The sequence below is a fragment of the Heloderma suspectum genome, chromosome 14 (genome assembly GCF_057233095.1).
Source record: "Heloderma suspectum isolate Gila_16-S chromosome 14, 16-S_ref, whole genome shotgun sequence".
NCBI lineage: Eukaryota > Metazoa > Chordata > Lepidosauria > Squamata > Helodermatidae > Heloderma > Heloderma suspectum.
In genome coordinates, this window is record NC_139471.1 from 11,893,846 (window position 1) to 11,921,171 (window position 27,326).

General features: G+C 45.5%; 1 protein-coding gene across 3 annotated transcripts in view; it reads left to right on the forward strand.

Annotated features, from left to right (window-relative positions):
- The window catches only part of KCNT1 (potassium sodium-activated channel subfamily T member 1), a 187,997-nt gene that overhangs the window by 45,486 nt on the left and 115,185 nt on the right, over positions 1-27,326 (forward strand). The window contains exon 1 of one of the 3 annotated variants that reach the window (XM_084821143.1): positions 3,088-3,239. The exons of the other annotated variants lie outside the window; for them this stretch is intronic. Within the exon in view, the coding sequence (XP_084677269.1) occupies positions 3,088-3,239 (152 nt within the window). Of the gene's footprint in view, positions 1-3,087; positions 3,240-27,326 lie in introns of those variants that run through there. 3 annotated transcript variants of the gene reach the window in all.

Below are 27,326 nucleotides of genomic sequence, written 5' to 3' on the forward strand. Positions count from 1 at the left end.
GAAAAAGGTCTAAAACTCCTAGCATTTCCCAGATAGCATGGCTGACTGGGGCATGCTGGGAGGTGAAGGACTTTTTTCTGTCTAAACATGCATAGGATTGCATCCTTAATGGCTTTTCATGACATGTGAGATTTGAACCAGGGACTTCCTGGTTCACAATTTAATCTCTTAAACCAGGGATGGGAAACAGATGTGGACCTCCAGATGTTGTTGGACTGCAACTCCCATCATCCCTCGCTATTGGCTGTGCTATCTAGTGCTGCTGGAACTTGCAGTCCAGCAACATCTGGACTGCCACATGTTCCCCACCCTTGTTTTCACCACTACATGATATTTCAGTTTCCTTGTAATACTGTTTGTGAAATAGGGCTGAATTGGATATTCTACTGTTGCTTTTTCTTTTAGGTAGAAGATAGTGTATGGGGCGGGGGATTCCGCCCCCCTGCAAATTGCTTCATGTGAAAATTGTTGTAATTTCTCTTCTCCCTCTCCCTGTGTCATGCTCCTGCTGGAGGAATCCTCCTCTGAGGAGCTAAAGAGATGAACAACACCATAGAGCCACTCATGTCAGGAGACTTGGGGGAGCCTGGCCCTCAAGGGAGATGACTGCGGCTCCGTCCCCACAAGAGGAGGAAAGCTCTGCCTCTGAGGAACTAGCCCCTTAGCTGCCGAGAGTGTAGTCACCTCAAGAGGCAGGCCAGTTGGGCTCCTTTGAGAAGGAGTTCTTGATTTCAAAGGAAGGATCTTCAAGAAGAAAGGATTCCTGTAGAGCAAGGTGTCAGGAATGATTCTGAGCATGTGGGGATAGTTAGCAGCTCAGACTCAGAATGGGAACAGCCAGAACCGGTGGAGGTTTCCTCCTTACTGAGCTCAGATATGGATAGGTGTTCTTCTCAGGAACTTGTCTCACTGATGGGTTGACCTTTAGACCCTCCCCCTTTCCTCCCCTGTGAGAAATCAGGTCTCAGAGGAGGAGGAGGTTCAGGGTGTGACCTGAAGGATGCCAGAGTCTGGCACAGAGCAAAGCAGGAAAAATTAGAGGTGGAGCTGAAACGTTCCCCCTGGTTGGCTATGCGTGAGAGCCTATGTAGGAGGGCACAACTGTAAGGGAAAGGCACCCCCCCCTTAAGTTATTCTGGCCAGCAAGTTCTTGTTCAAACTGCTGGCAACGTCTCTGATTCCCACTTGGCTCTTCTATCAATATTTGTAATTGTGTGGAGTCGCTGTTTTCCTGTGTAGCCTGAGAGTCTCCGAGGATTTGGATTTGTAAAGAACCTGGTCGCTACCTCATAAAGTAGTGAGCCTGAAGCCTGGTGCCTTGGAGTGCATGACTGCGAATGGAGAGGACCAAGGGGCCTGACACAAGGTCCTCCTGAGTGGGATGGTTGCTCTGGTTGAGGCTCAGCCAGCTCTGGCTAGAAAAGCCTTCAGTTTCATGCTGGCCATCATGGGAACAACTTCATTCTACCAGCTCCAGTGCCTTGTATCCTGTTTCCCTGCCCTTGAGATTGGACTTCCATGCTACTTACTCTTGGACTTCTGCTTGAATCTTCTTCTTGGACTGTGTATTGTATCTGATTGCTCATCTGTGTGTTGATCTTGGCTGCACCTCAGAGTCAGACCTCTCTTCTGGAAACCACCTACTTGCCTGGTAATACTGTGCTTTCACCATTGCCTGTATCTTGACCACTCCTACCTTAGCCTGGTCCCATAGTGGGCAGAAACCTTTGTGCTTGACCATTTGCCTGCTTAATTGACTTGCCTCTTGGATTTGCCTTACCTGACTTGCCTAGCATAGAATCTGGACCAGCTAGAGCAGGATGCCCGGCTGCTACTGCTTTCTCATGCCTTAATTAGCCACATCAGTGATCCTCAAACAAATGGAGATTGTATAGTGAATGGGATGATGATGTCATGATGTTAGGTAGCCAGTCAGATTCCACTGTGTGATGTTGATACTGAGGGCAAGTGAAGGCAATAGAGAGTGAGTACAGGTGAGGGAGAAAGAAATGAATAGGCAAAGATTTTCACACGGAGGGTGAGAAGCAAAAACACACCAACGAACATTTCTGTTTATTTATTTCATTCATTTATTTTGCTCTGTGGAACTCCCTCCCTAGGGAACTCTGCCATGCCCCCTCTTTAATGAGCTTCCATCATGCATTAAAAATGTGGTTGTTCAGGCAGGCATTTGGGGTGGGTTAGGGTATTTTTATAATATAATGTTTTTAAATGTAGACTTTTATTGTTTTAAACTGTTCTATTGTTGTACATTGCCCAGAGTGGCTGGGTGACTGGCCAGATGGGCGATTAATGAATTTAATAAATAAATAAAATTTCTATACCACCCAATAGCCAAAGAGATACAAACATACATACACACAAAAACGATGAGCGCTTTTAGCTCAGCCCCACTGAAGTGCTCCCAGCACTCTAATGCAGTCTTCCCCAACCTGGTGCCTTCCAGATGTTTAGAACTATAACTCCCATCATCCCTGACTGCTGGTCATGTTGCCTGGAGCTGATGGGAATTGTAGTCCGCAACACTTGGTGGGCGCCATGTTATGGAAGGCTGCAGTCTAATGTTCTATCTATCTATCTATCTATCTGCTTAATATTTAATAGGAGGCAGAGCTCAGTGACTGACAAGTGAGAGGAAGATGCATGTGGGTAGATACAAATATGAAAGCAACTGAGAATCAGATAATGCAGAGCCAAACTTGTTCCACTAAGACTTTGCTGGAAGAATAGCAGCAGCATCCATTCTGTTAACAGGTCAAGGCATGGAATGTGTACTATGCTTTTAGCTCTGGGGAGCAATTTCTCGTCACAGTTCTGCTGCATGGCAGGAACCTTCCTCGTCACCACAATAAATCTACAAGGGCAAGATTGTTCCACTGCGCAGCCATGCCTAGGGGTGTGCATGTGGGAGAGCGAGTCTGGGAGAGAGGAGATGGTACAAGCCTCCTGCTCTGAACCCAACTGCATTTAGAGCAATGGATTGCTATGAGTGAAAGCAGGCAACAGAGTTCTGGTTGGGAGGAAAAGTGAAGGCAGCCCCCCCTCCTCCCCCCAAACCTCTCCAGGATGGCCAGAGCAAAGCTGAAGAAGTCGCCGTCCGATAGCAATGCCCACCAGAAAACTATCCCACCACTAGCAACGATGGAAGATGTCCCGGGGGTCAGCCCCCTGTTGCCGACCCGAAGGATGGGATCCTTAGGGAGCGAAACTGGACACAGGTACTGCAGTGTTGCATGCCTTGGGATGGAGATGATTACCCCTGTGGTTGACATCACATAGCAGGAGCCCAAACTGGCTGACTGGAGGAAAGAGATGGAGAATTGGATTACCCCTTTTGTAAATCCACACCTAAGCCCCTTAATCGCCCATTCTGCTTTCTTAGCTTTGTAAATTCAGATGAAAGCTTAACAAGCCAACACTTCCTTTTGAGATTAAAACAAAAACAAAAACACCCAACTGATGCATGCCAGTTATGTGAAATCTTGGGAGCATGACTTCAGCGCTGTTAAGTTGCAGTGCGTATATTAATCTGTGCAGTAAAATTTTTTTTAATTGCTGAAGCCCTTTCTCCCAGGCGTTCTCATCTTGTGCTTATGCACCATCTTTAGAATCAGGTTTGGGAGAGGCAGGAGCCCACGATTTGAAATACATTATTTAGAATCTGTCCCTTTTCTCTCTCTCGTGTCTGCAAAACAAGAGAGCAGGAGAGACAGAGAGAACAAAGCAAAATACTGCAGCTGTATCCTGGATGCACAGAACATGCAGAGGCAAAGGCGGGGGATGGGGAGAGCTTTTCTTCGAAGACAGCATGTGGGGTTGCATTTCCCTTGAAAATAATGTTGAATAATCATAGCGATGCAGATGCAGGAATGATTCGTTCACTACCTCTGTTCCATGTCATCCCCTCTTGACATCCTTTCTGTACCATCCATCCATCCTTCCAACCCCTTCCCCACCACACATCCCGTCAGCATATCCTGTCTTCTTTTTGTAAATTGGTTTCCCCTCCTTCTTGAAATATGTACTGCATATTTGCTTGATTGCAATCTTGGTGCTTCTATTCCCCAAATGAAGGTGTCAATGTAAATGAGTCTGGATAAAAAGGTAGGGCAGTTTAACTGGGTTGGCATTTGCGATGAGGGAAGGGCAGTATTAACCCCTTTGAGGAATGGGGTATGTGATTCAGTATTCTAATATCTTCTCGGGGTGGGGTAGGGTGGGGTGGCAATACACACAGCCCAACACAACAACTGTGGAAATTGCCATCTGGATACTCCTTTGCTTCTCCAATTGATGGTCTCATACTGGTGGCTGATCTCAGCAAGTGCAGTGATGGACAGATGCCAGCAGTAGGGTTGGGTTGGATACTGCCAGTTGTCCCCCCTTCCCCCATTCAAATTCCATGCATCACTCTTGCTTGGGCTGAAGATCCAAGTGCTTGAATTGGATGCTGTGAATTGACACTCCTAGCCTGCTTCTCATGGCCCCAAACCCCTCAATGCCTTCACACAATCAGCAATGTCCAGACAGGGGCCATGGGGTTGAGTTGGGTTAATGGCACCTTCAACTCCTTTCATAAGAACATAGGAAGAGCCTCGCTGGATCAGAACAAGGTCCCTCCAGTCCAGCATTTTGTCCAGTGGCCAACCAGCTGTCAAGCGGGAACCCACAAGCAGGACACGAATGCAACAGCACCCTCACACCCATTTCCTCCAGCAATTGGTGTACGTAGACAGACTGCCTCTGATACTGGAGGTAGCACATAGCCATCAGGACTAGTAGCCACTGATAGCCTCCTCCAGGAATTTGTCTAACCACCTTTTAAAACCATCCAAATGGGTGGCCATCAATATATCCTGTGGTAGCGAATCCCATAATTAAACTATGCACTGTATGAAGAAGTCCTTCCTTTGATCTGTCCAGAATCTCCCACCAATCAGCTTCATGGGATGACCCCAGGTTCTAGTATTTTGGTAGAGGGAGAAAAATGTCTCCCTATCCACTTTCTCCATGGCAGGCATCTCTCTGTGGTCTTTCCAACCACTAGCTTCTCTCTGTGGTGGGAGGGGGCTCTTTTTCCCATTGACCCCACTGCCCTGCCATTGTTCCTTGTCTTCCTTGTCTTCCCCCATCACCTGTGGACCCTGACATGACTTGAGACTTCCAGCTCAGGGGCAGATGTCATCTCTTCGGGCCCTTCCTGAAAGTTTGGGTTGCTCAAGATGTCCTTTATTGGATTTCTTCCAGCTATCTTTTCCTCCCCATGCCATAATGTTTTACTAGAATTATATATGCTCAGGAAAGGGTTGCATAGCCCATTCCTCGGCCAGATTGCACATGATGGGTGTTTTTGCTCTCATCCAGTGACATAGCTCCCAGCGAGGTTATTCCATCGCAACAAAGATGACCAAAAGTGTTTATAAAGACTGACACATTTGCTATGGTAGGGGTGTTGAACCTCAGGCCCACAGGCCAGAGCCTGCCCAACTGCAGTCCACATTTGACCCTTCAGGTCTCCCCAGATGGCCTCTTCCCCTTCTTGCCCTTCCCGGGCCCCATCTCTTTCCCAAACTGCTGATTGTTTGGTGGTTTCCTGGCATTCACACAGCTCTTCCCCCATTCTGAGAGGTTGAAATGCCTCTCCCAAGGCTCACTTACTGGCAGGAAGAGATTTAAGCTGAAATATGCCAGTATTCCTGGTATATGGTGTCCACCCATTTGCCTGTGTCCACACCCACCACTAGAATGTGGTCCCTGAGAGTATCTCTGAAACTGAATTTGGCCCTGGGGCTGAAAGAGGTTTGACACCCCTGCGTTAGGTCATAAGCCAGCCTCCCCCAACCTGCTGCCCCCCAGATGTTTTGGACTTCAACTCCCATCAGCCTCAGCCAGCCCAGCCAATGATCAGGAATGATCAGAGTTGGAGTCTAAAACATCTGGAGAAAGCTGGGCTAGGCAGACTTGTGATTTTAAGTCCCAATTCAGCCATGAAGCATGCCGACCGACGCTCTGCCAACCTGAGTGGATAAGATCAGTTCAAACAGCCCCACGCGTGTGACCCTGGGCATTTGGGGAGGATGTATGGCAGAGGTGGGGAATTATTTTGACTGTTGAGTTCTGTATTATCTCTTCTGAAGCCTGTCAGGGCCTGCATTCCAGAAATGGGTGGGCCAGAGCCAAAAGTTGGAAGAGTCACACGTGTGATTCTTACCTTTGTTCAGTATGCAATGGGAGGGGAGGAGAATTCTCCTGCCCAAACTGGTGCAAGGTTCCCTCCATCAGCTTTGTAGTTGGGGTTCAGAGTGGGACAGAGTACATAATATCAATAACTCAGAGCAGGGCAGCTGAGGAGGCCTGGGGAGAGTCCAGAGGTCTGGACTGAGAGCTGTGGAGGTCTGCATTCAGCTAACAGGCTGGCATTTCCCCACTCCTGAAGTATGGGATACTAACAAATGTGTGATGCTGTTAATAACATAGCACATTTGTTATATCTCAAATGGCTCCTGTGCTCCAACCCGATTCCACACAGGTAGAGTATTATTTATCATATGGCACATTTACATCACATTACAATAGAAACATAGAGCATAATAAATATAAAATATAAAATATAGACAGGAAGATCACAAATGTATGTCTAGGTAGAGTAGAATCCATGCCAAGGTGCTCAGGAGAGCTAACATCTGTGTCCCAGCTGCAGACCCATTTTTTGACCTGGTCATTTTCTTGCTAGGATTAAGACAACTGTTGGGGTTCTTTCTGGAGGCCGTGAAGTTGACATGCTTTGAGTGGCTTGCATATAAGTTGGCAGGAATGGGCTTGGGTAGACTGGTAGTGATCAGGTGCCTGGGTGGAAGGGCTGGTGAAATATAGACTATGGAATGTAGGCTAGAGCGTCTGATTTCATGAGTGGTAGCAAGTAGCATGAGAGATGGCAACTGGTGTCCCTTAGTAGTTTCACCCCACACCATCCCACCCCCAGCACCAGCCTCAAATCAGCTGCTGTAGTAAGCACAGGGAACTTCTGCGAGATCCCCACAAAACTCCTAGTTCATGCCATCTGGCACAGTGGAATTCTGATTATTGCTTCCAGACATTGATGGAAGTCACAAGGGCTGGCTTCAGAAGCTTAGAAGCTACAAGTTGAGCCTGCTTAAACACTGCGTCCCTCAGCTTGGGACCATAGTACCTGATGGAACGCCTCCCCCGGCATAAACTGACCTGTACGCTACACTCTGCATCTAAGGCCGTCCTCTGGGAGCCTCCTCTGAGGGAGTCTCAGAGGACAGCCACAAGGGAGAGGGCCTCCTCGGTGGTGGCTCCCCATTTATGGAATAATCTCCCTGACAAGGCCTGCCTGGCACCAACATTGTCATCTTTTCAGCACCAGGTTAAAACTGCCCTCTTCTCTCAGGCATTTCACAGCGTAGAATGAGTCTCTTGATTGCCTCTGGCTGATTGTTTTGTTCTAGATATATGTTGTTGTGTGTGTTATTTGTCCTGTGTCATTGCATGAATGGTTTTATATTTCCTGTAATGTATTTTAATGATTTTTAATTTTTGTGAACTGCCCAGAGAGCTTTGGCTATGGGGCGGTATAGAAATATAATAAAGGAAAATGAAATGAAACAAAATCCAAGGCTCTCTTCCAGGTCTTCGCACTATCTAAAGTTGGGTGTGCAGTAGTTGTAGAGAGGGCCTCCTCAGTTGTGGCACCTCGACCTACAAAATATCTTCTATTCAGAGGAGGATCCCCCGGTGGCCAACTGTGACTGAATCTACACATAGCAGTTATACCATTATCATATCATTATCATACTATTATCAGAACTATTGGTACACATGACACCAATGGACAGCAATAGTTATGATAATGGTATGATAACGGTATAATTGCTATGCGTAGATTCAACCTGTGTTTTCTTTTCAGTGCCTGGCAAAGACAGACAGACAGACAGACAGACAGACAGACAGATGTTTGCCCAGGCCTTGCAGCATGCAGTGTGAACTGGCTGAGTACGGTTTACTAAATTTTTATGCTGAATTTTTTATGCTGAACATATTCACTCCACACCCTTCTTCTGCTTCGTCTTTATTCGATTGCCATTTTTCTGTTCCTCTCTTTTCTTGTAGGCTGTAGGTTTTTACTGAAGGCCTGCCTAAAAAAATCTCTAAAAATGACATCAATAATAAAACAAACAACATTTTATCTCCAGGGTACGGGGAGGAGGAATCATTTGTGTGCTTGTTAACAGAGGAGTATTTTAGTCACCAAGAGAGCTGGGAGTTATTTGTCCTTTGCCTCTGTATGCCAGTTGCTGGAGAACACGAGTGGGGGGTGGGGGCAGGGGGGGGAGTGTCGTTCCACCCATGGTCTCCACGTGGGCTTCCCATGGGCATCTAGTCGGCCACTGTGGGAACAGGCTGCTGGACTAGAGAGGTCAGGGGTGGGCAACTCTTGGCCTAATTTCCAAAGCCCTCTGCATGAGATCAGTTCAGACCTCTGGCAAGAGCTATCTCTCCTTTCCCTGGCAGTCTGCTGCCTGGGGAGAAAGAGAGAAAAGGGGGTGGCAGAAAAAGAAAAGGGGTGACCCACCCACATTTGGTTGTGGTCCAGCCCACTGCCGGCTTCAGACCTGCCCACCGCTGACACGTGGCCCATGACAGGTTACTCATGAGGGAATGCAGCCCTCAACAGAAAAAAAGGGTTGCTCACCCCATATTAGATGAGGCCTTCGGTGGGATCCAGCATGGCTCTTCTTATTATGTTTTCCCCCTTTAAGAACATAAGGCCTGGAGGAAGCAGTGTGGGGTGGGTGGATGAGGGGGAAGTTGTTAGAGACCAGCCGCCATGGTGTGGAGAAGCAGCTTTTGCTGCAGCAGAAGGAAATTGTTTCTGTATCATTGCACCGGAGCCGTTGCCCAGCACTCCCGAGCTCTTGAGGGCTCTTGAGGGCTAGACATCTTCCGCTTTAAAAGAACATAAGAAGAGCTCTGCTAGTTGGAGCAAAGCTCTGTCTAGCTTAGCATCTTGTGGCCAAAACCACAGCAGCCAGCCACTATGTTTTTATTAATATATTCATTGAATTAAAGATGATGTTATTAATATAGTTGTTGTATTGTGTTATGCACTGTAAGCCGCCTTGGGAAGACTATGGTATTGAAAGGCAGCTAAGAAAACATGGGCATCATCGGATTTATCGTCATGTTCTTGAAAGGTGGCTAAGAAATGGATGGCATAAATCAATGCAGTAAAATGAACCAGATGCTTTCCAGGAAGTCCAGATGCAGTCATGAAGGCTATAGCCTTCCCTAGCAAGCGCACCTTCCCACCCCCACACCAGCACCTGGTATTCAGAGGTAGACTAGCACTGAACCGGGAGGTTCTATGTAAACAGTATGGCTGTAGGCTCCCGCTGCTGCTGTTCCTCCTCCTCCTCCATGAATTTGTCTAATTCCTTTCTAAAGGCAGTAGCCATAGCCACATCGTTGTGGTGGTGAAGTCTGTAAGTTAAGTATGCTTTGTATGGAAGGTTACGCAGCCTTTTTTTGGAGTTATTTATTTGCTTATTATATTTATACCCCGCCTTTTTCCCTCTTGCAAGGAACCCAAGGCGGCTTACATGATCCTCCTCCTCTCCATTTTATCCTCACAACAACAACCCTGTGAGGTAGGTTGGGCTGAGAGTGTGTGACTGGCCCAAGGTCACCCAGTGAGTTTCCATGGCTGACTGGGGACTAGAACCCAGAACTCCTGAGTCCTCGTCCAACACTCTTGCCGCTACACCACACTGGCTGTCTCGTTCACAGGGCCCCCTGTGCTGCAGAAACTACTCGCTGTGATCCCCAGGAGTACAAATGGATGGAGATTTCCCAAGCTCAAATCCTCTGTGCTCTTCAGGAGGGCACTGCCAGGGTCCTCTGTTGCTTTGAACTCTTGGTCTTCTGGGAGCTGGGCTGCAGCCCTGTGCCTTCAGCATCTCCGTGGTTTTGTTCTGTTTGGCAAAGCCATATGCCTGTACAGACCTAAACAGCTCTACTGGGTGGCGGTGGCTGGGGACTCCAGTTCTGGAGGGTTTTTTGTTACCACCAACCAAAACTCGGAACAATGCTGTCCAAGGTGCTGAACCCTGTCCCCAAAATGAGTTCAGCACCTCGGATAGCGCCTTGGATAGCACTGTTAGTTTTGGCTGGTGGTAACTAAAACCCTGAATGGAATCACAGCCCCTCAGGAACTGGAGTCGCCAGCCGCCACTGCTACCAGCTCTTTGCCTTGCTCCACTCCTCTTCCCCCCGCCCCGCCCCCCATGTTTGATCCCTGCCCTTCTCTGCCCCTGTATAACTTTCCCCTCCTATTGATAACTGTTGTGGTACAAAGCAAGCATCTCCTATCTGTATCTCTCCCGTCCTTATTCTTCAGCTGTTCTCACTCCACCTCTGAACCCTGCAGTGTAAGTTTTTCTCTGGTCCCCTGCTCATGCCAGCCCTGCCTGCTGCTTCCTCCTCTTTATGCTAGTGCTGTGTGGAAATGGCATCTCAAAATTCTCCAGAGTATTTGTGGGCAGAGAAATTAGGGGGAAAATTTCACCGAATTTCTCCAAGGGGAGGAGAAATTTTGCAACCGTTTCTCATAGATAGGACTCACCATTGGCCGGGGTTGTAGCACAGCTTCTTTCTTTTTTCCTAAGGGTTTTTGTTTTTTTCTGCTGCCATGATAAGTGCTGAAGCTTCCACTTTTCTACATCATTCTCAGGGCATTTTATAATTTAATTTGGCGGTGTTTTTGAGCTTACCTCATCACTGTGATGTGGTGAAAGGTGCTGCATGTATGTGCTTTCTTTCTACTGCACATCTCCCAATTGCTCTGCAGCCTCCCAGGCTGCCTGCACTTCCAGGACTGAAAAAGCCCTAAGGGAGGAATTAGCTTAATTTTTTTTCTATCATATTGAATGAGAATGGTTGAAAAAATACGGGAGAAATGTTCAGCACAGCACTACTTTATGCCTTACCTCCAGTCATGTAGTAGTAAATTTTGACATGCAGGAACTCATCATGACAGCCCCATAGCCATGCCCCCAAGGAGAATCAATCTCTCTCTCTCTCTCTCTCTCTCTCTCTCTCACACACACACACACACACACACACAGAGCTTTTCTATTATTTATACTCAAGGAAGCTGACACTCCTTTTAGAAACCCCATTGTAAAACACAGGCACCCCAAACAAAAGAAAAAAAAAACCCTAATACAATCTCTCATTCAAGTTTATAGGGTCTGACTGCAATCCTTCCTATATGCCTAGTTACCTGGGAGTAAGCTCCATTGAACTCAGCAGTCCTTATGTCTGACTGCGTAGCTTCCAGTGGAAAACAACGAGATATGTCGAACTCGAATAAAAGATCTTTGGGGAGTTGAAAAGCAAACTTTAGCTTTTCATTAGAAAGGCAAATAGAAGAAGGGCTACCATTTAAACTGCTAGTGTGAAGTGGGAACCCCCATCAAAGTAAAGGAAAGAAGCATCTGGTTTGCTCTTGATTATTTCTCTCACTTCCCTACATCTCCTATGCTGATCTGTCACAAACAAGAGTAAAACGTGAAAGCCTTGTCATCACCTCATTCACTTGCCAGAGCAAGGAGAGTCCATCCATTAGCCCCACACTCCGGCAGCTCATGTTATTGCTCCTGCTGTGAAAAGCATCCTGGCTCTGTGCTTCCTTGTATTCCCCCTCCACTGCGCTACTGCAGGGTTCACTCTTATATTGAGGGTGGTGGTGGTGGTGGGACAGTTCGGAGCAATGCAACTTAAAAGTTGTTATCCCCGCATTCACTTGCCTGATCAAGGAGGGTCTGTCAATGACCCTGATGCTCTGGCAGATGACATCATCACTCCTGGTCAGAAAAAAATGCTTTCCCTTCCATTCCTCCCCCCCCCCCATCCTACCCTGCACTACACCACTGCTTGCCTTCCTGGATCACATCTTGGGAACTGATCTCAGCTTGCCTCACCCCTTAGGTGTCTGCAGCGATCCAGCTCTCCCCTCTCCCGGGCCTCCCTCCCTCCCCAGCATGACAGAGATTACATTGAAATCCATTTGTGTGTCACGCTTCCCTGGGGAATGGCTTATAGGAGTGGGGTGACGACCTGTATTCTTCTCTTGTCAAACATAAGCTCTCTGTGCTACTGGAAAACTTCCACGAGGGCTGGAGAGGCATGACTCATCCATTATGCCCTCTAGGAAGTGTCCCAGGTGGAGAGAGGAAGACACCATTGGCAGGGCTCCCAAAAAAACAGCCTGGTCTGCAATCTAGCATGGCATCCCAAAGTTGTGGTGCTGGTGCCCAGACGGTCTAATCACACAGCTGCATTGTTATGATCAAGGCTACTTGGGAAGTGTATTGATGCCTCATGGATCCTGACGTTGTTTTTCAGGGCCCTGCTTGGTTCATGGAGCAGCAATACCCAGGGCTGTTCCTTGGTTGGTTTCCTAGACTGTGAGGATGGCGGCCTAAGGAGTATAGTCCAATTCTGCATGCCAATGGTCCCAAGGTTCAATCCCTGACATTTCCAGGTAGCGGGGTGGCCTGAGAAAAAAATCCTGCCTGAAACCCTGGAGAACTGCTGCCACTCAAACAATACTGGATGAACCAATGCTCTGACTCTGAATAAGGGAGCTTCCGATGTTCTGCTGTGTGCTCGGTCCATGCTCATGCCCTCTCCAGGAATGGAAGGGTAGAAAGCTGTCTGCTGCTGCTGCTGCTGCTGGTGCAAAGTTTTCAGGGGTGGGTAAGCTGCACTGAGCGGTGCTTCTGGGGGCCACAGTGTGTTTTCTCCAAAATGCCCCCTACTTCATTTATTCATATCCCACCTTTTCTCCCAAGGAGCTCAAGGTACTCACTCTCATTTCATCCTCACAACCACCCCATGAGGTAGGTTTCTCTGAGAGTGACTTGGCCCACGGTTACCCAGCGAGCTTTGTCATAGAGTGGGACTTGAACCTGGGACTTTTGCATGCAAAAGCATGTGATCCACCACTGAGCCACACCCCCTCCTGCTTATTAACAAAGCAGCTTTCAAGACTTGGGCCTTTGGGATTCTTCTCTGTGTATTTTTCTTTCTCCTTTTCCTCTGCCTTTTGGTGTCCTGCTCAGGCTAGGTCAGACTCGCCCCAAATCATTTGGTGGTTTCTTGGCTTTTGTGCATTTCCCCACCCCACCCACACCCCATTCTGCAAGGTTGAAAGGCAGCTCCTAAGGCTTAGTTCCTGGCGGGACCTTTAAGTTGAAATTTGCTGGTATTTTGGCCCCATTTTGCCTTAAGCTCTGCCCACCACTGGAACGTGGTCCTGGAGAGTTCCTCTGAAATGGAATTCGGCATTCAGGCTGGAAGAGGTACTGCATCTCTGCATTAGAGGCCTGTGTAAGAAGTCCTCCTTGTGAGGAGGGCCCTACTCACAAAGAGGCCTTTACTCACTAGGAGCCCTCTCCAGCAGGCAGGCACTCCTTTGCCTGGCCACCATTCTGTCCTGAATCTTAAGGCACCTGCATTCTCAGGGACTAGGTGGTGGCTCAGTCTTCCTTCCCCTCCCCACCTCGGAAGTTGAGCTTCTTGTCTCTTGAGGAGGCAGATCCAAAAGCATCACTCCAGAAAGGCCTGGACAGTCTTGGGTAGTGCCAGGGTCTTCTGAGGTGACCTGTTCCCAGGGGCCATCTGGCTCTGAAAGTTCAAGGCTTCAAGCTCTTCCTCTGCAGATGAGTTGAGTGAAGGCAGGACCCTCTCGCTCAGTTTCAGAGAAACCTGGTCTACCCGGTTTGCAGAATGAGGTAGAATTCTGGACTGCAGTCCTTCAGGCTGCAGGTGAGGGATGGCACTTTTGTTTAATCCCTGCCCCCCCCTCTTGTGTGTAGACAAAGAGAAAGGTTTTCTCATAGTTTTGATGACCATATGCAATCTCCAGGTTTCAGAGGCACAATACCTACGAGTACCAGTTGCTAGGAGGAACAACTGGGAGAAGGCTATTGAGTCTGGCATGAGCAAGTGGCATCCTAGCGAAGTTGCGGGGGGCAGCACCCCAGCAGGGCCCACCGATAGCTGGCACCTGCCCCACGCTCTTCACATTGGGCAGCTGGGTCTGTGAGCCTCCAGTTTAATTTCCCATAATGCCCTAGGGAAACAGCACATCAGGTACCCTGGGGCATTGTGGGTAACGGAACTGGCAGCTCCCAGCCACTCTCAGAATGCTGCCGTTACTGCCAGGTGTGCCTGAGGAGGCCGAGTGATGTAAGGAGGTCCAGCAGAAGGTACTTTGCACAGTTGGAGCCAGCCCTGAGGGATATTGCCTTCATACCCTCCTAGGTGGCTTCCAAGAGGCATCTGACTACCCTTTATTGAAAGTAAACTGCTGGACTAAAGAGCTAGTGGGGTATTCTTATGTTCTAATATTTGATGTAGTGCATGCATTAAAATGTATATAAAGGGCCTTTTCTGTGGTGGCCCCATCCTTGTGGAATCGCCTGCTATGGGGTGTGCAATATGGCTCCCTCCCTGATTGTTTTGAAATGGACCCTAAAGACCTGCATGTTCCAGTCTGCTTTGAAATGAATGGACGTCCATTTTTATTTTATATGCAGGTGTTTTTAGTATTGCTAAAACAGCAAAACATATTGTGGCAATTTAAAGACTAACACATTTATTCTGGCATAAACCAATTGGCGCATATAGGGTGATAAAAATCCTTCATCCCGATTCAAGTCCCTGATAGAATTAAACCTGCTGATGAATTCTAATTGCATGGTCTTGCATTCTAATCTACCTTTGAAGTACTTGGCTTTGCTACACAATGGCCACCTTAAAGTCAGTGACAGAAGGTAGGATCCAACTAAAGTTTTACCTAGAGTAAACCCACTGAAATGAATTGGACTTGTTAGTCATGACTGCCTTAAGTCCCATGGGTCTGCTCTAAGTAGGACTTTAATTGGATTCTACCCGGAGTGTCCTGGGAGGCTGACGGGGTCTGCAACTAGTTTATGAATATTGCCATTTCTGATGGCAGATTTTTGTCCTTTATTTATGTATTTATTTGCAACATTTGTATACAAATGCAACATCTAAGCAAATTCTGGAGCGCTGAACAACAAGAGATAAAATTATCAAAAGATAAAAAGAACAGAACATGATATTAAAATTATTCTTTAAAAAACAGAGTGCCAATAAAACCAAGGCTGGTCAACCAAGGAAGTCTTCCTGGAACAGTGTGGTTTTCAGGAGGCGCCAACCCCCCCCCCCCGGGTTGGCACCTGCCTGGCCTCCAGAAGCAGGGAGTTCCATAGGATGGGGGCCACCACACTGAAGGCTCTTCTCTGGGTGGACACCAGTTGGGCCATAGGTCCATGTGGAACCACCAGGAGCATGCCCTCTGATGACCTCAGTGACTAGACAGGTTAGTAAAGGAGAAGGTGCTTTTTCAGGCATCCTGGTCCCAATTTTTCCATAAAGGCTGGCCTGTTTGTGCCATTTAGAATGCAGAAGGGCCTTGCTGACAGAAGATGGATTAATTGGCTTACGTAGTGTCAGGATGCTTGTGTTATTGGCACCAACTGCACTGAAAATGACCATTGTTAATAATGAGATTATCACTGTCAGTATTTTTTGCATTTAATTTCTTTCTGACCTCCCTGATTACAATTCCCCACCTCCCATATGAACCTGAAACTCTCCATAATACTTGATGCATCGGATGATGTGGGCACGAAGGCTTGTGGCAGAATGAATTTGTTAGTTTTTAAGGTGCAACAAGACTCTTTGTTGTTTTAATTAATTATCGTTAATATTTATTGTTTACATTTTACCTCGTAAATCTGCCTTGAGAAAGTTTTACCTTCAAAGGCAGCATAAAAACACTGTTAAATAAATAAATACAAATAAATAAATAAAATAGATAACGTAGAGAAGAAGCAAAAGCATAATTTGATTTTTTTTAAAAATCAGGAAATTGACCGTGTAAAGAGAAACAGTTTCGTGAAATGGCTCCCACACATGCAGACTTTGTTTCACTGATTCTTCACTGCATTTACTTGGGAGTAAATCCCACTGAACTCAATGGGCTTACTTCTGATTTGACATGCATAGGATTGCACTGTTAAGCTCTTGTTCCCTGGTGTCCCCTCCGCTCCCAAAGGCATGGGGCAACTTTTAAATCTTTGGGTCTGCTTTCAAATAAAGCATCTTTGGCTTTTGGCAAGACATTCTCATTTATTTAGCCATTTTGCCCCCAAACTGGCACATCAAAACAACTAATTTTGAATGTGAGTGAAATGCCTTTGAAATGATCCTTGTCATTTATTTATTTAAAATATTTCTAGGCCGCCTTTCAGGGCAACAGCCCTCCTAAGGCAGTTTACAGCAAGCAAATTCATACAGTAAAAATTGATACAGAATAAAATGGACAACATTCATGAAAACAAGAAGGACCAGCATAAAACTAGACAGTACTAAAAACCTACAACACTATTGTTGCTACAACCCAGAACAGTCTGGTAAAAGATAATCAGGGAAAAGCTGAAGTAAACAAGTAAGTCTTCAAGTCCTCCCTAAAAGCCTGTAGTGACAGACCCCTGATGGCAACGTATTTCAGAGGTGTGGGGCCACTGCAGAGAAGGCCCTCTCTCAAGTACTTGCCACCTACCTGCCCTCAGGTGGGCAAGTGAGAAGGCCCTGAACATTTTGACCTGGCCCTAGCACAAAACTATATTATATGCATAGAAGTCTGAGATTTGCTTTAGGACTAGCATGTCTTTTGAATGCCCTAATTCCTCTTAGTGGTTCTGTCTATGCATTTTCACTAGAAAGAATCTTAATAAGGTGTAAGAAGAGGAAAGAAAATATTTATTGCCAGCTGTTCCTGGGAATGCAAATGTGCATTTAATGAAATCAGAACTACTTAAAAGCACAGGCTGCATTTATCACTCAGAATATTTTAATGGTTCATTTAAAAGCACATAATGGAGACACAGAGAGAGGCAGTGGCCCAAATGGATGAACACAATATTCTCAAGGAGGTTTTCATTACAGAGGGACAGAGTGTTGGATAGATTCAGCTAAAATCCTCAACCACAAAGCTCGCTGTTGACAAAACATGTGTGTGTGTAGGAAACTTAAAACTTCCAGAAGAAGGTTTCTTAAGGATCTAACTCAAATGCTCAGCCCAAACCAGTGTTCTGGTCTGGGACCATTGCCTTTTCAGAATGCAAATAGAGAAGCAACATTCAAGAGGTTGTGGTCTACTAGTTTACCGAGGTCCTGTGGGTAGACTGTGCATCTTTGTGGGCAGAGAATTTCCTGGCTCAGAGTAAGAACTCCAGCTTTCCCCGGGAGCAGCTGGGGTTGATCACACTGAGTCAAGTGGATCTCCAACATGATATGAGCAATTGTAGTGGGTGGGGAGCCATTTGAATCATGATTGGCATGATAGAAGCTTGGCTTTCTGAATTCTAAATTCAGCTGCTCTTTATGTTCTCTGTGTGCAATTGTGCGTGTTAGGGATAGCTGAGAATTTTGTTCCATTTGGGTTTTTGGTAAGAAGTCCAAAAATTCAGACATTTCTTCATAAATGGGATGGAAATAACTTGAGATTCATTCAAAATGGTTGAATGTGGGAGAAAGCGAATGACAAATTTGCCCATCTGGGCAGAGGGGTCCGAGGCTTAGTTCTTAAAAGCCGGTCTTTGAATCCCAGCCATGGTTGTGGTGCTGAATTAGTGTTGCCACTTCTTCTGCTCAGCATGACAGGGAGGTAGAATGTGGTCCTCTCCGTGGTGGGAATAGCTGTATCTATTGAATGTGGCCAGTGCAGGTGGGTTTCATTTGGTTCCTTTTTTATTTAGTACTTAGCAGAATGTGCACATTTCTCCATCAGCGGGATGGAAAGAACTTGATAAAAAAAAAAAATCAAATGGAGGAGAAACAAAATGGATGAATTCATCCATTTTTAGTCTACATATGTTATCACGAGTGCCTGAAATGTGGTGAACATGTGAATGTCAACAAAACCAGGAAGATTTTCTGAATGTCAGCATACAATTGGGGAATGCTGCCAGTTGTTGGACACATGCACAGGAATATTTAGGGTGCAATCCTATGCTTGGTTAGACAGAAAAAGCCTTGCAACTCCCAGCATGCCCAGCCAGCCATGTTGGCTGGGGAAGGCTGGGAGCTGTAGGGCTTTTTCTGTTTAAACTTGCATAGGATTGCACACTTAAGAGTCTCATTTATGTGACTGTCAGCCCTCTCTGGGTTTTGGACATGTGCACAAATGCATCTGGGATTATCAACATTCATTCATGAAATGTTGACTCCCCCCCCCCGCCCCCATTTCTAATATTGCACACATGGAAAGAGACCAACTTTAAGATCATGTGGTAGGAGCAATCTTCTAGCCTGTTCCAGAAAGTTGAGGCAGTAAGTGAGCCAAGAAAACATCCCATGATAAGTGTATGGTTTTATCAGTTGGTCTGCTCATTCAGAGTAAAAGCAAAGTGATGCAGGGCTGAGATTTGTCTGAGAGGCAGGGTTTTATTTTATTTTCATTTTCACATGCATATGTGATATACAGTATATTACTAATAGACCACAAAAGAAGGCCAGTTTGTGGTTGAAACATGTTTGGTGTTTGGTGTGTGTGTGTGTGTGTGTGTATATATGTATGTATGTATGTATATATATATATGAATGAGTATTTCCACATTTAGAAATGGATTAAGCTGCTTGCACTTAATTTTTGTAGCTTCAGTACTGATCCTTTGCTTGCCTTCGTTGTTGGGTTCAGTTTCGTTCTGTGTTTTCCTTTGACTCTGTGACACTGCTGTGCTTCCTGTGTGATCCCTTGTTGCCTGGGATCATCCAGGAAGGGAAAGAAGCTGTCCTAGAGACAAACAGCATCAAAGAGCAGCCCATGCCAAAAGACAAGGAAGAGTTTGGGCCCTTGGGGAAGATGGTGGTGGACCCGTCCCCACAAGATTAGCAGAGCTCTGTCTCTGAGAAAGAGGCTGAACCACCACCTAGCCCCCAAAACATTGGTGTCTGAGGAGACAGGCCAGATCAACTCCTGTGAGAAGCAGTGCCCATTTACAAAAGAATGCTCCTTGTGAGTAAAGGAATTCTTGTGAGTAGGGCCCTCCTCATGAGGAGAACTTCCTTCAGAAGCTTCCTATGTGCTGCAGCTGAGTCCTGGGTGTGGCTCTGAAAGCACCATTTTATAAGCTCTCAGTTGAGACCTGCTGCTTATTCTAGCTCCAAGTCCCTTGAAATATTGTTTCTTCTTGAAGCGATCTCTTGTGCTGTTGACTCCTAGATTCCTGATAAGACCCTGTCTGTTGGATTGTGCTTGCATTGGGCTGTGTGTGCCTCTGCTTCTGAGCTCTGCTTGCCTTTTGACCTTTGAGATGGATTTGCCCCATAGACTGCCTCAGGACGGAGCCTGAACCAGCCACAGCAGGACCCCATGGGAAATGATGCTCTGCTGGGGACTGTGGGACTGGGGCCCACTGCCTTTTCCCACCAGGGCAAGTTGTTTGTTCTGGGGACAAGGGAGTGGGGTTGGGGAGGCAGCTTCCACACTGACTTTTTCAGTGTTTGAATCAAACATTTGAAAAGCCTGGACCTTTTTTTATGGTGGACAGGAGGTAATAGCTCATCCATGGACATTGTTAGTCATGGAACATGGGTGGCATGTGCTCCAAATCTTTTTTGAAGAACCTAGCAACATCCCCATCCTCATCCCTAATATTTCCTTCTTTTTTATGCATTACATATCCTGCCATGCAACTCAGTGGGCCATTATACTGGCTTACAAAAAATAATTCACCACAAATAACAAAACATCAATTAAAAACAAACAGTGACAATAAAACTAACTTCCATCATTAAATGGGTAATTAAATATCCATCTTTTAAAAACCTTTGAAAACAAACAACTCGGCAGCTGAGAGAATACCCTGCAAATTAATTTTTTTTTTAAAGCACACCCTAAAAAACCAATTGAAATTTACACACAGTGATCTGACTTGCCTTTCAAATGCATGATGCAACACTTTTTAAATTAATTTTGTGATCACGAGGAAAACAATGGACAGTTACTGCCAAGGTTCTTATTCCAGAACTTTGCAAATAAAGGCCAGCATTCTAGAAAATTATTTTCTGTAGATCGACCCTCCCATAGTTGTAGGTAATGTGTCAGTTTCAGGGGCAGCTCTGGGTTTGAGGAGGCCTTCAGCGGGGGGCTGTTTGTTGGGCCCCTCATGCTGTTGGGCCTCCATATTATGGTGGTCTGCCCTATGCCTCATAGCATTCTACCACTAAGCACTAGGTGGCCACCACTGTACCCACAATGCTCTGGAACAATGTAGCATTGCTCTGGGGCACTGTGAACAATTACCCAGCACTCCTTAGAGAAATAGACAAGAGAGTCCCAAGGTAGCGGGTTCAGCAGTGGTCGCCCCTTGGCAATTGCCCAACAATACTGGCACCAGGCCTGGCCAGTTTCCTTGCAGTTGCCAAAACTGCTTATTCTGTAAAACCGTCCTGGCAAGCATGGGAGACAAAAGCATCTGAAGTGGTTTCCAGAAGGCGAACAAGATAGCGATGGCCTGCTGAACCTCTCCAGGAGGAGAATTCCAAAGACAACGAGCCCTTTTTGGAAAGGTCCTGCCCTTTATCCCCGTCAATATGATATCAGAAAGAAGGTGTCTGAGATTTCAGTGTCCTTCAACTGTGTCTAATGGCAGCCATCCATCCTTTCCAAAGGCAAGATGCTTAAGGATCTGAATTTAGCAGCCGTGTTCTGTGGCTTATTGGTGCATCGACACCATGTTAATCATTGTGGTTCTGCTGATAACATGATTGGTCTCTAGGAGTGGGTACTCATAGAATCATAGTGTTGGAGGGTATCCTAAAAGGTCATCTAGTCCAAACCCAATGCAGGAAATCCACTGCTACACATCCCTGACAGGTGACCATCAAGCCTCTTATTAACACTATACACACACACACACACACACACACACACTAATGAAGGAGAGTCGGCTGCCTTCTGAGGCACTTTCCTCTTTCTTGTAATTTGGACCCATTGGTTCTAGCCTGACCCTCTGGAACAACAGAGAACATAACGAATGAAAAATGCTACCAAATTTGGTCCATTCTATTCCCATTTTTCACAAAACAGATGCCGTAAGAAACAAATAGATCTGAATGGGTTCGCTTTCATGATCCCATAAAATCATTTAGACATGGGGTTGGGTGGTTCTCTTTACCCATCACCCGCAGATTTGGCAGCTGAAGACTGCCATTTTGTTTCCCCAGAATGCCCTAGGCATTGCAGTTGTTCTGGGGTGCTCTGGGAAAAAGACCAGCAGCTGCTAGCAGAGGGACATTTTATTCTGTTGGCTGTCATTTTCTTCCTGAGAATTTCTCAGTACAATGCAGTATCCAGGACTTTTGGGGGCAGCTGGCAAAACCAGGCCTGTTGCCACCCATTGAGGTAGCAGTGTAAAACAAAGAAACAAAAGTGGCAGAAAAGCCAGTGAAAACAATCATACCATTGTTAAATGAACAACGAAACAGGTCACATTTTAATTTAAAAATAATGAAATAACCTTTTTCTGCAACAACGCTACTAGTTTCTCCCTTCATCTCTCCATACCATTTAAGAAGGGAAAGGCTTGAATTTCCCTATCTCACTCTGCATGATTGGCTGCCGACTGGGGAGAGACAGGGAGTCACAAAGTTAGATAAAATTACATTGCACATTTTCCTAACTTAGCGTGGTGGGGAAGGGAGAAGGAACTAGAGAAAGGCTTCTTCTGACTTTTGTTGGCATCACGTCTGGTTTCTCCTGTTTTAGGCTGAAGCCTGTAAGGGCTTACTGGCAAAGTACAGCAAGGATGCAAGTTATCAGGGGCAGTTCATTCAGGGGTGGCTGCAAGGTTGATTCCGTTAAAGCATTTTTTTTTACTGTGTGCTTCAGCTAGAAAAGGCTCCCAGGGTAGCTTACAGAGATCAGTAATAAGATGATCCTGCACTCTAAAAGACACAGCACAAAAAGAAAAGGGATTGGGAGGGAGGAAGAAAAAAGCAAACTTGAGCACGAGATCCTGGGTATAAAGGCCTTATAAGTGTTCTTTCTGGCAGCTGTTCCACCTCTGGACAATGTATGAAACCAGGTGGGTCTCCTCCTTGCTGTGATGGTCTTACTGTGAGGCAGGCAGAGCAGCCCTCAATCTTCTGGCTGCCAGTGGATGAAGGCGGAGTGTGCAGGGTTGAGCTGGATGTGCAGTAGCCAAGCAACCAGGGAGACTAAGGTGCCCGATATGGAGACAACGGCTAGTTTAAGTGGTCCAGCAGCAAAGTGGGGCTCTCAAGCTTACCGCCTCGGAGGAAAACAGTTCCAGGCTTCCTCTTGCTGTCTTGGAGGTGGTACAATAGCAGACTGGCCACCCTTCTGAGCTTAGGGATGGAGGAACCTGTCAATTTCACTTTCTCCCACTTAGGGGTTTCTTAATATAACCTGCCAATTTAACCTGCCAATTAATTAATTGTTAATGGATTGATTAATTAGTTGAACATTAAACAATTAATCAATGTTTAACTGATTAATATTTAATGAATTTAACACTAATGTTTAAATTAATTAAACACTAATGTTTAAATGGTTTAAATTAATTAAACATTAAGGTTTTAATTAAGCATTAAGGTTTAAAACCTTAAATTAACCTGTCAATTCTTAACTGCTCAATTTCACTTTCTCCCACTTCTGAATTTCTTAAATGTCAAGTTCTTTCCATTAAATCTATGAAGACATTTGCAGATGTTGGTAAGTTCATATCAAAAGTGAACTGAAGAAAATTCTCAGCCATCTAGGCTGGCCATATTCAATAGGCACAGCTATTCCCAGCAGGGAGAGAGCCATGTTGTACTGCCGCGCAGCTGTTACAAATGAGGAGCCTCTCAGAAAAAAACAACAACCCCCAATCATTATTTTAATCATTAAAACAAAACATCTCAATTAAAATAACCAGGGGTAGCTGACAATCCTAGCGGTCAGAGAAATGACTGGGCAAACAAGTGTGTCTCCAGTCAGTGGCAGATGTGCCTGCCTGCCATGTAGTTGTTAAAGATGAGGAGCTTCTCAGAAAATAGAGGTGGAACCCTAATTCTGCACCTCCAACTTGGATGAATATCCAGGTCACAACAGTTTTTGTTCTTCATCAATATTGTTTGCATACTCAAAAGCACTCGAGAAAGACATCCCATATGCCATTAAATATGCCAGAGAGACATCCCATATGCTTTAGCGTGGTGGCCCCCTTCCTGCGGAACTCCCTGCCTCTGGAGGTCAGGCAGGCACCAATGTTGTGTTGCTTGCAGTGCCTCCTGAAGACATTGTTGTTTCGAGAGGCCTTCCCTGACTGACCAGCTGTGGTTTATTAAGTTCAGAATCTGTTCTGTTAAAATGTTTTAATTGTTTTAATTACGGGGTTTTATACTCTTATCTGGTTGTTCGCTGCTCCAAAATCTTGGATGTGGAACAGTACATAAATACTGTAAATAACTACATAATAAAATAAATGTGTGCCGGGGACTATCACATCTTGTGGCAGTCAGTATCATAAATCACTTACACCAAGAGTCTCAGTGTTGCAGGCCTATAAATAGCCACTTTCCTGATCCCTCCCGTGGCATCTTAGAATACCTTTCTGGCATCCGGGCAAAGCAGAACAAAAGTGGCTATGTGCTATAAAATGACGAAGGCTGCAAATTGAGTGTACTTCTGGCGCAAATCCTTGGCATGTTTATTTGGAAGTCTCAGGGGGTTCAGTGGGGCTTCGCTTCCTTCAAAGTGAGCAGGCATGGGGCTGCTCCAGAACACAGCAGGTATGTGAGGGCATTGGAGGCTGGAGCTAGTGAAATGTGTGCTCTGACTCATGTAGGCTTTTATTTTGCCTTTGCAAAGCTGCAGGGCTAAACATGAGGAACTTGTGAGTATGTCTGGGTCAGAAACCAGATAATAAGGAGAAGCCTGCATTTGCAGCTGCCTGTCTTCAGAATTTTGGAGTTTGGGGGAACTGTAACGTGCCGAGGGAACATTAGTTATCGGGCAGATTAAAAACAAACAAATAAATGAGGGAAGCATTATTTAACCACCATGTTCAGTTTGGCGATACATTCACGAAAAACCCCTTTGCATTCTTATTAGCGGAATATTTTCTTTAAGAACTTGTGTTCTTAGGAATTTGACTTTCCAGAGAATACTTTTTGGCTTGGGCTCTTAACTCAGATACAGCTGTGAACCTCCCTCTTGGGGCAAAGGTACACTTCATCTATTCACCCATCAGCTTGCAAAGTTTTTCCCTAGCTTGTGCCCTCGAGGCCCAGTATTGATTTAAGGCTTTGATAAAAGAATCCAACCACACAGCAATTCATCGTCGTGCATAATGTCTGGAGGCACCTTCAATTTTATTTTTTTTTACACACTTCCAGGAAAGAGGCTGCAAGGTTGTTCTAGTAATCTAACCATTAATAGCAATAGTAGTAAATCATCATCCATCATTTTAGCACTTTTCATGAGTGTTCAAAATATTTTCTTAGTAATGGTTCCAATAGCACTGTAAGAAATGCATGCAGAGATACACGACAAGCAAAGGCAGCCTTTGCTCTATGATCCCATTCAGCTTTCACTACCCCTTGTAAACCCCCAGGCTACCTTTCTCCATGTTGTTTATCTATGTGTATTATCTGTAGCAGCTAATTTTCCATAAGGGTTAGGAGGGGTGAAGGAGCAGGAACAATTAGCTGCTAAAAGACAGGTAAGAGAAAAGCAGGAAAATAAATAGGCCACTCAACAAGATCAGCCTCGGATGGCCTTCTCTCTGTTCCATCAGCCAGGAGAGCTAGGCTGGTGAGGACGAGGGAGAGGGCCTTCTCTGTGGTAGCCCCCACTCTGTGGAACTCCCTCCCTAGGGAACTCTGCCATGCCCCCTCTTTAATGAGCTTCTACCACGCATTAAAAACGTGGTTGTTCAGGCAGGCATTTAGGGTGGGTTAGGGTAATTTTAGAAATGTGATGTTTTTAATGTTGAATTTTATTGTTTTGAACTGTTTTTATTGTTGTACATTGCCAAGAGTGGCTGGGTGACCAGCCAGATGGGCGATTAATAAATTTAATTAATAATACATAAATAAATAAATAAAATCTTTCCTCTACTACCAGTCATGTGATAAGGTTTTTAATGGGTCCTGGAATTTCTGTTCATTCATTTCATTCATTCATTTATTATATTTAAATAATGAATGAATGAAGCTTAGAAGAGGGCAATGAGGGAGAGGGCCTTCTCAGTGGTAGCCCCCCACCTGTGGAATGATCTCCCCAGTGAGTCCCGCATGGTGCCAGCATTGTTGTCTTTTCAGTGCCAGGTTAAGACCTTCCCCCTCTCTCAGGCATTTGGCAGCACATGATGAGTTTTATTCAGTCTTGGATGTGTCTTTAGTTATGACTAACTGTTCAAAGTCGTTTTTAGTTATATGTTGTTTGCGTATATTGTCTGTGTGCTTTTACATAAATGGTTTTTATACTTGGTATATTTAAATGTTTTAACTTCTGTAAACTACCCAGAGAGCTTCAACTATGGAGGGGTATAGAAATGTATTATTGTTGTTATTGTTATTGTTATCGTTATCATTATCGTTATTATTAATATTAATAGTTCTATACCGCCCCATAGCTGAAGCTCTCTGGGCAGTTCACAAAAATTGAAAACATTAAAATACATTATATAAAGTAGAAAACCATTCACGTAAACACATTAAACAGATAGCACACACAACACCATATATTTAAAACGATCAACCAGAGACAATCCAGGACCCATTGATCATTTAAAATTCTTATGTTTTTCTATGTTGGTTTTATGCTGTTATATTGTATTTTTAGGGTTTTAATCTTTGTAAATTACCCAGAAAGCTTTGGCTATTGGGTGGCATAGAAATGCAATAAATGAAATGAAATGAAATTAAAAACCACGGACAGAGAATGGCATCCAGGGGCTCTGCAACTCTCTCCAGCTTTCTGTGTCCATCTCTGGGAGGGCCTTCAGAATTGTCAACAGCCAGAGCTAGATTTAGAGATGGCTCCCCCAACTTTTTTTCCCACAATGAGTGCAATGCATAGCCAGGCTCTGACTGTAATTTGGATGTCCAAATGGCCGGTTGCTATTGCTCTGTTTCTCTCCAGTTTGTTTAGTCAACAAGATGTCCTGCACTCTCTGAGGTGTCCCTTTCCACTTGGCATTTTGCAGGGAAGTGAGCAAGCTTCCAGTCTCGAAATGTACTCTTAGCTGGAAACAAGGTTATGGAGATGTAGTTAGTATTTTTTTTTTCTTTCTCTGCCTCCCTTTCCTCTCTATTGCCAGCATAGTGGCACTTTGCAATTTGCTCAGCACCTCCCTGGACTATTTGACACCCCGTAGTTTTACCGCGGCTTACATAATGGCCCTGGATCTGTCAGATGCTCTTTAATTTTCATTCATCTCTTTCCTCCTGGGGGATTCCAAGTGGCTGGTCAGTGACTGAATTATGCTTTAATAACTCAAAATGGTAGCCTGAGCGCTCCGTGTACAGAGCCGTTGAGCAGCGATCGTGCTTTGCTGGATCTCAGTTAGATCTGGGGCCGGCTCTGCAAGTTCGTTGAGAGTCCAAATTAACCCCCAGCCTAGCTGTCAGGTACCACATGAACAGCAAGCCTTCAAGTGCATGCTGGCTGCAGGGGCAAATAGGGCATTACAGCTGTCCAACATTGTATCTTACTAGCAGCTTGATGAATTGGCCTTTCTCCTGGGAAGGAAGGGATAGGAGAGGCAATTAAGGCAGGATCAATAGAGATGGATCCACAGTGGGGTTCCTCACACAGCTAACACATATACAGCTGTGTGGTATAGTGGGTAGAGTGCTGGACTGAAAGTGGGGCAACCCACCTTCAAACCCCCGCAAAGCTCTCTGGGTGAACGTGGGCCATTCGCTACCTCTGCCTCACACTTGCTGTTTCGAAGATCAAAGGAAGCACCGTGTGATGAAATATTTTAGCTTTTAGCACTTTGATCTGAAAACTAAGCATCATTGGTGGAATGCACTTATAAAGCTGCCACACTCAGGAATGCAAGTGCTGGGAGCGTCGTAAGCACATTGAATCAAATGCACTTGCAACTGACTTTTATAACTTTGTGCTAAATGCGCAAAGAGTCGTTCTACTTGTGCCAATGTGC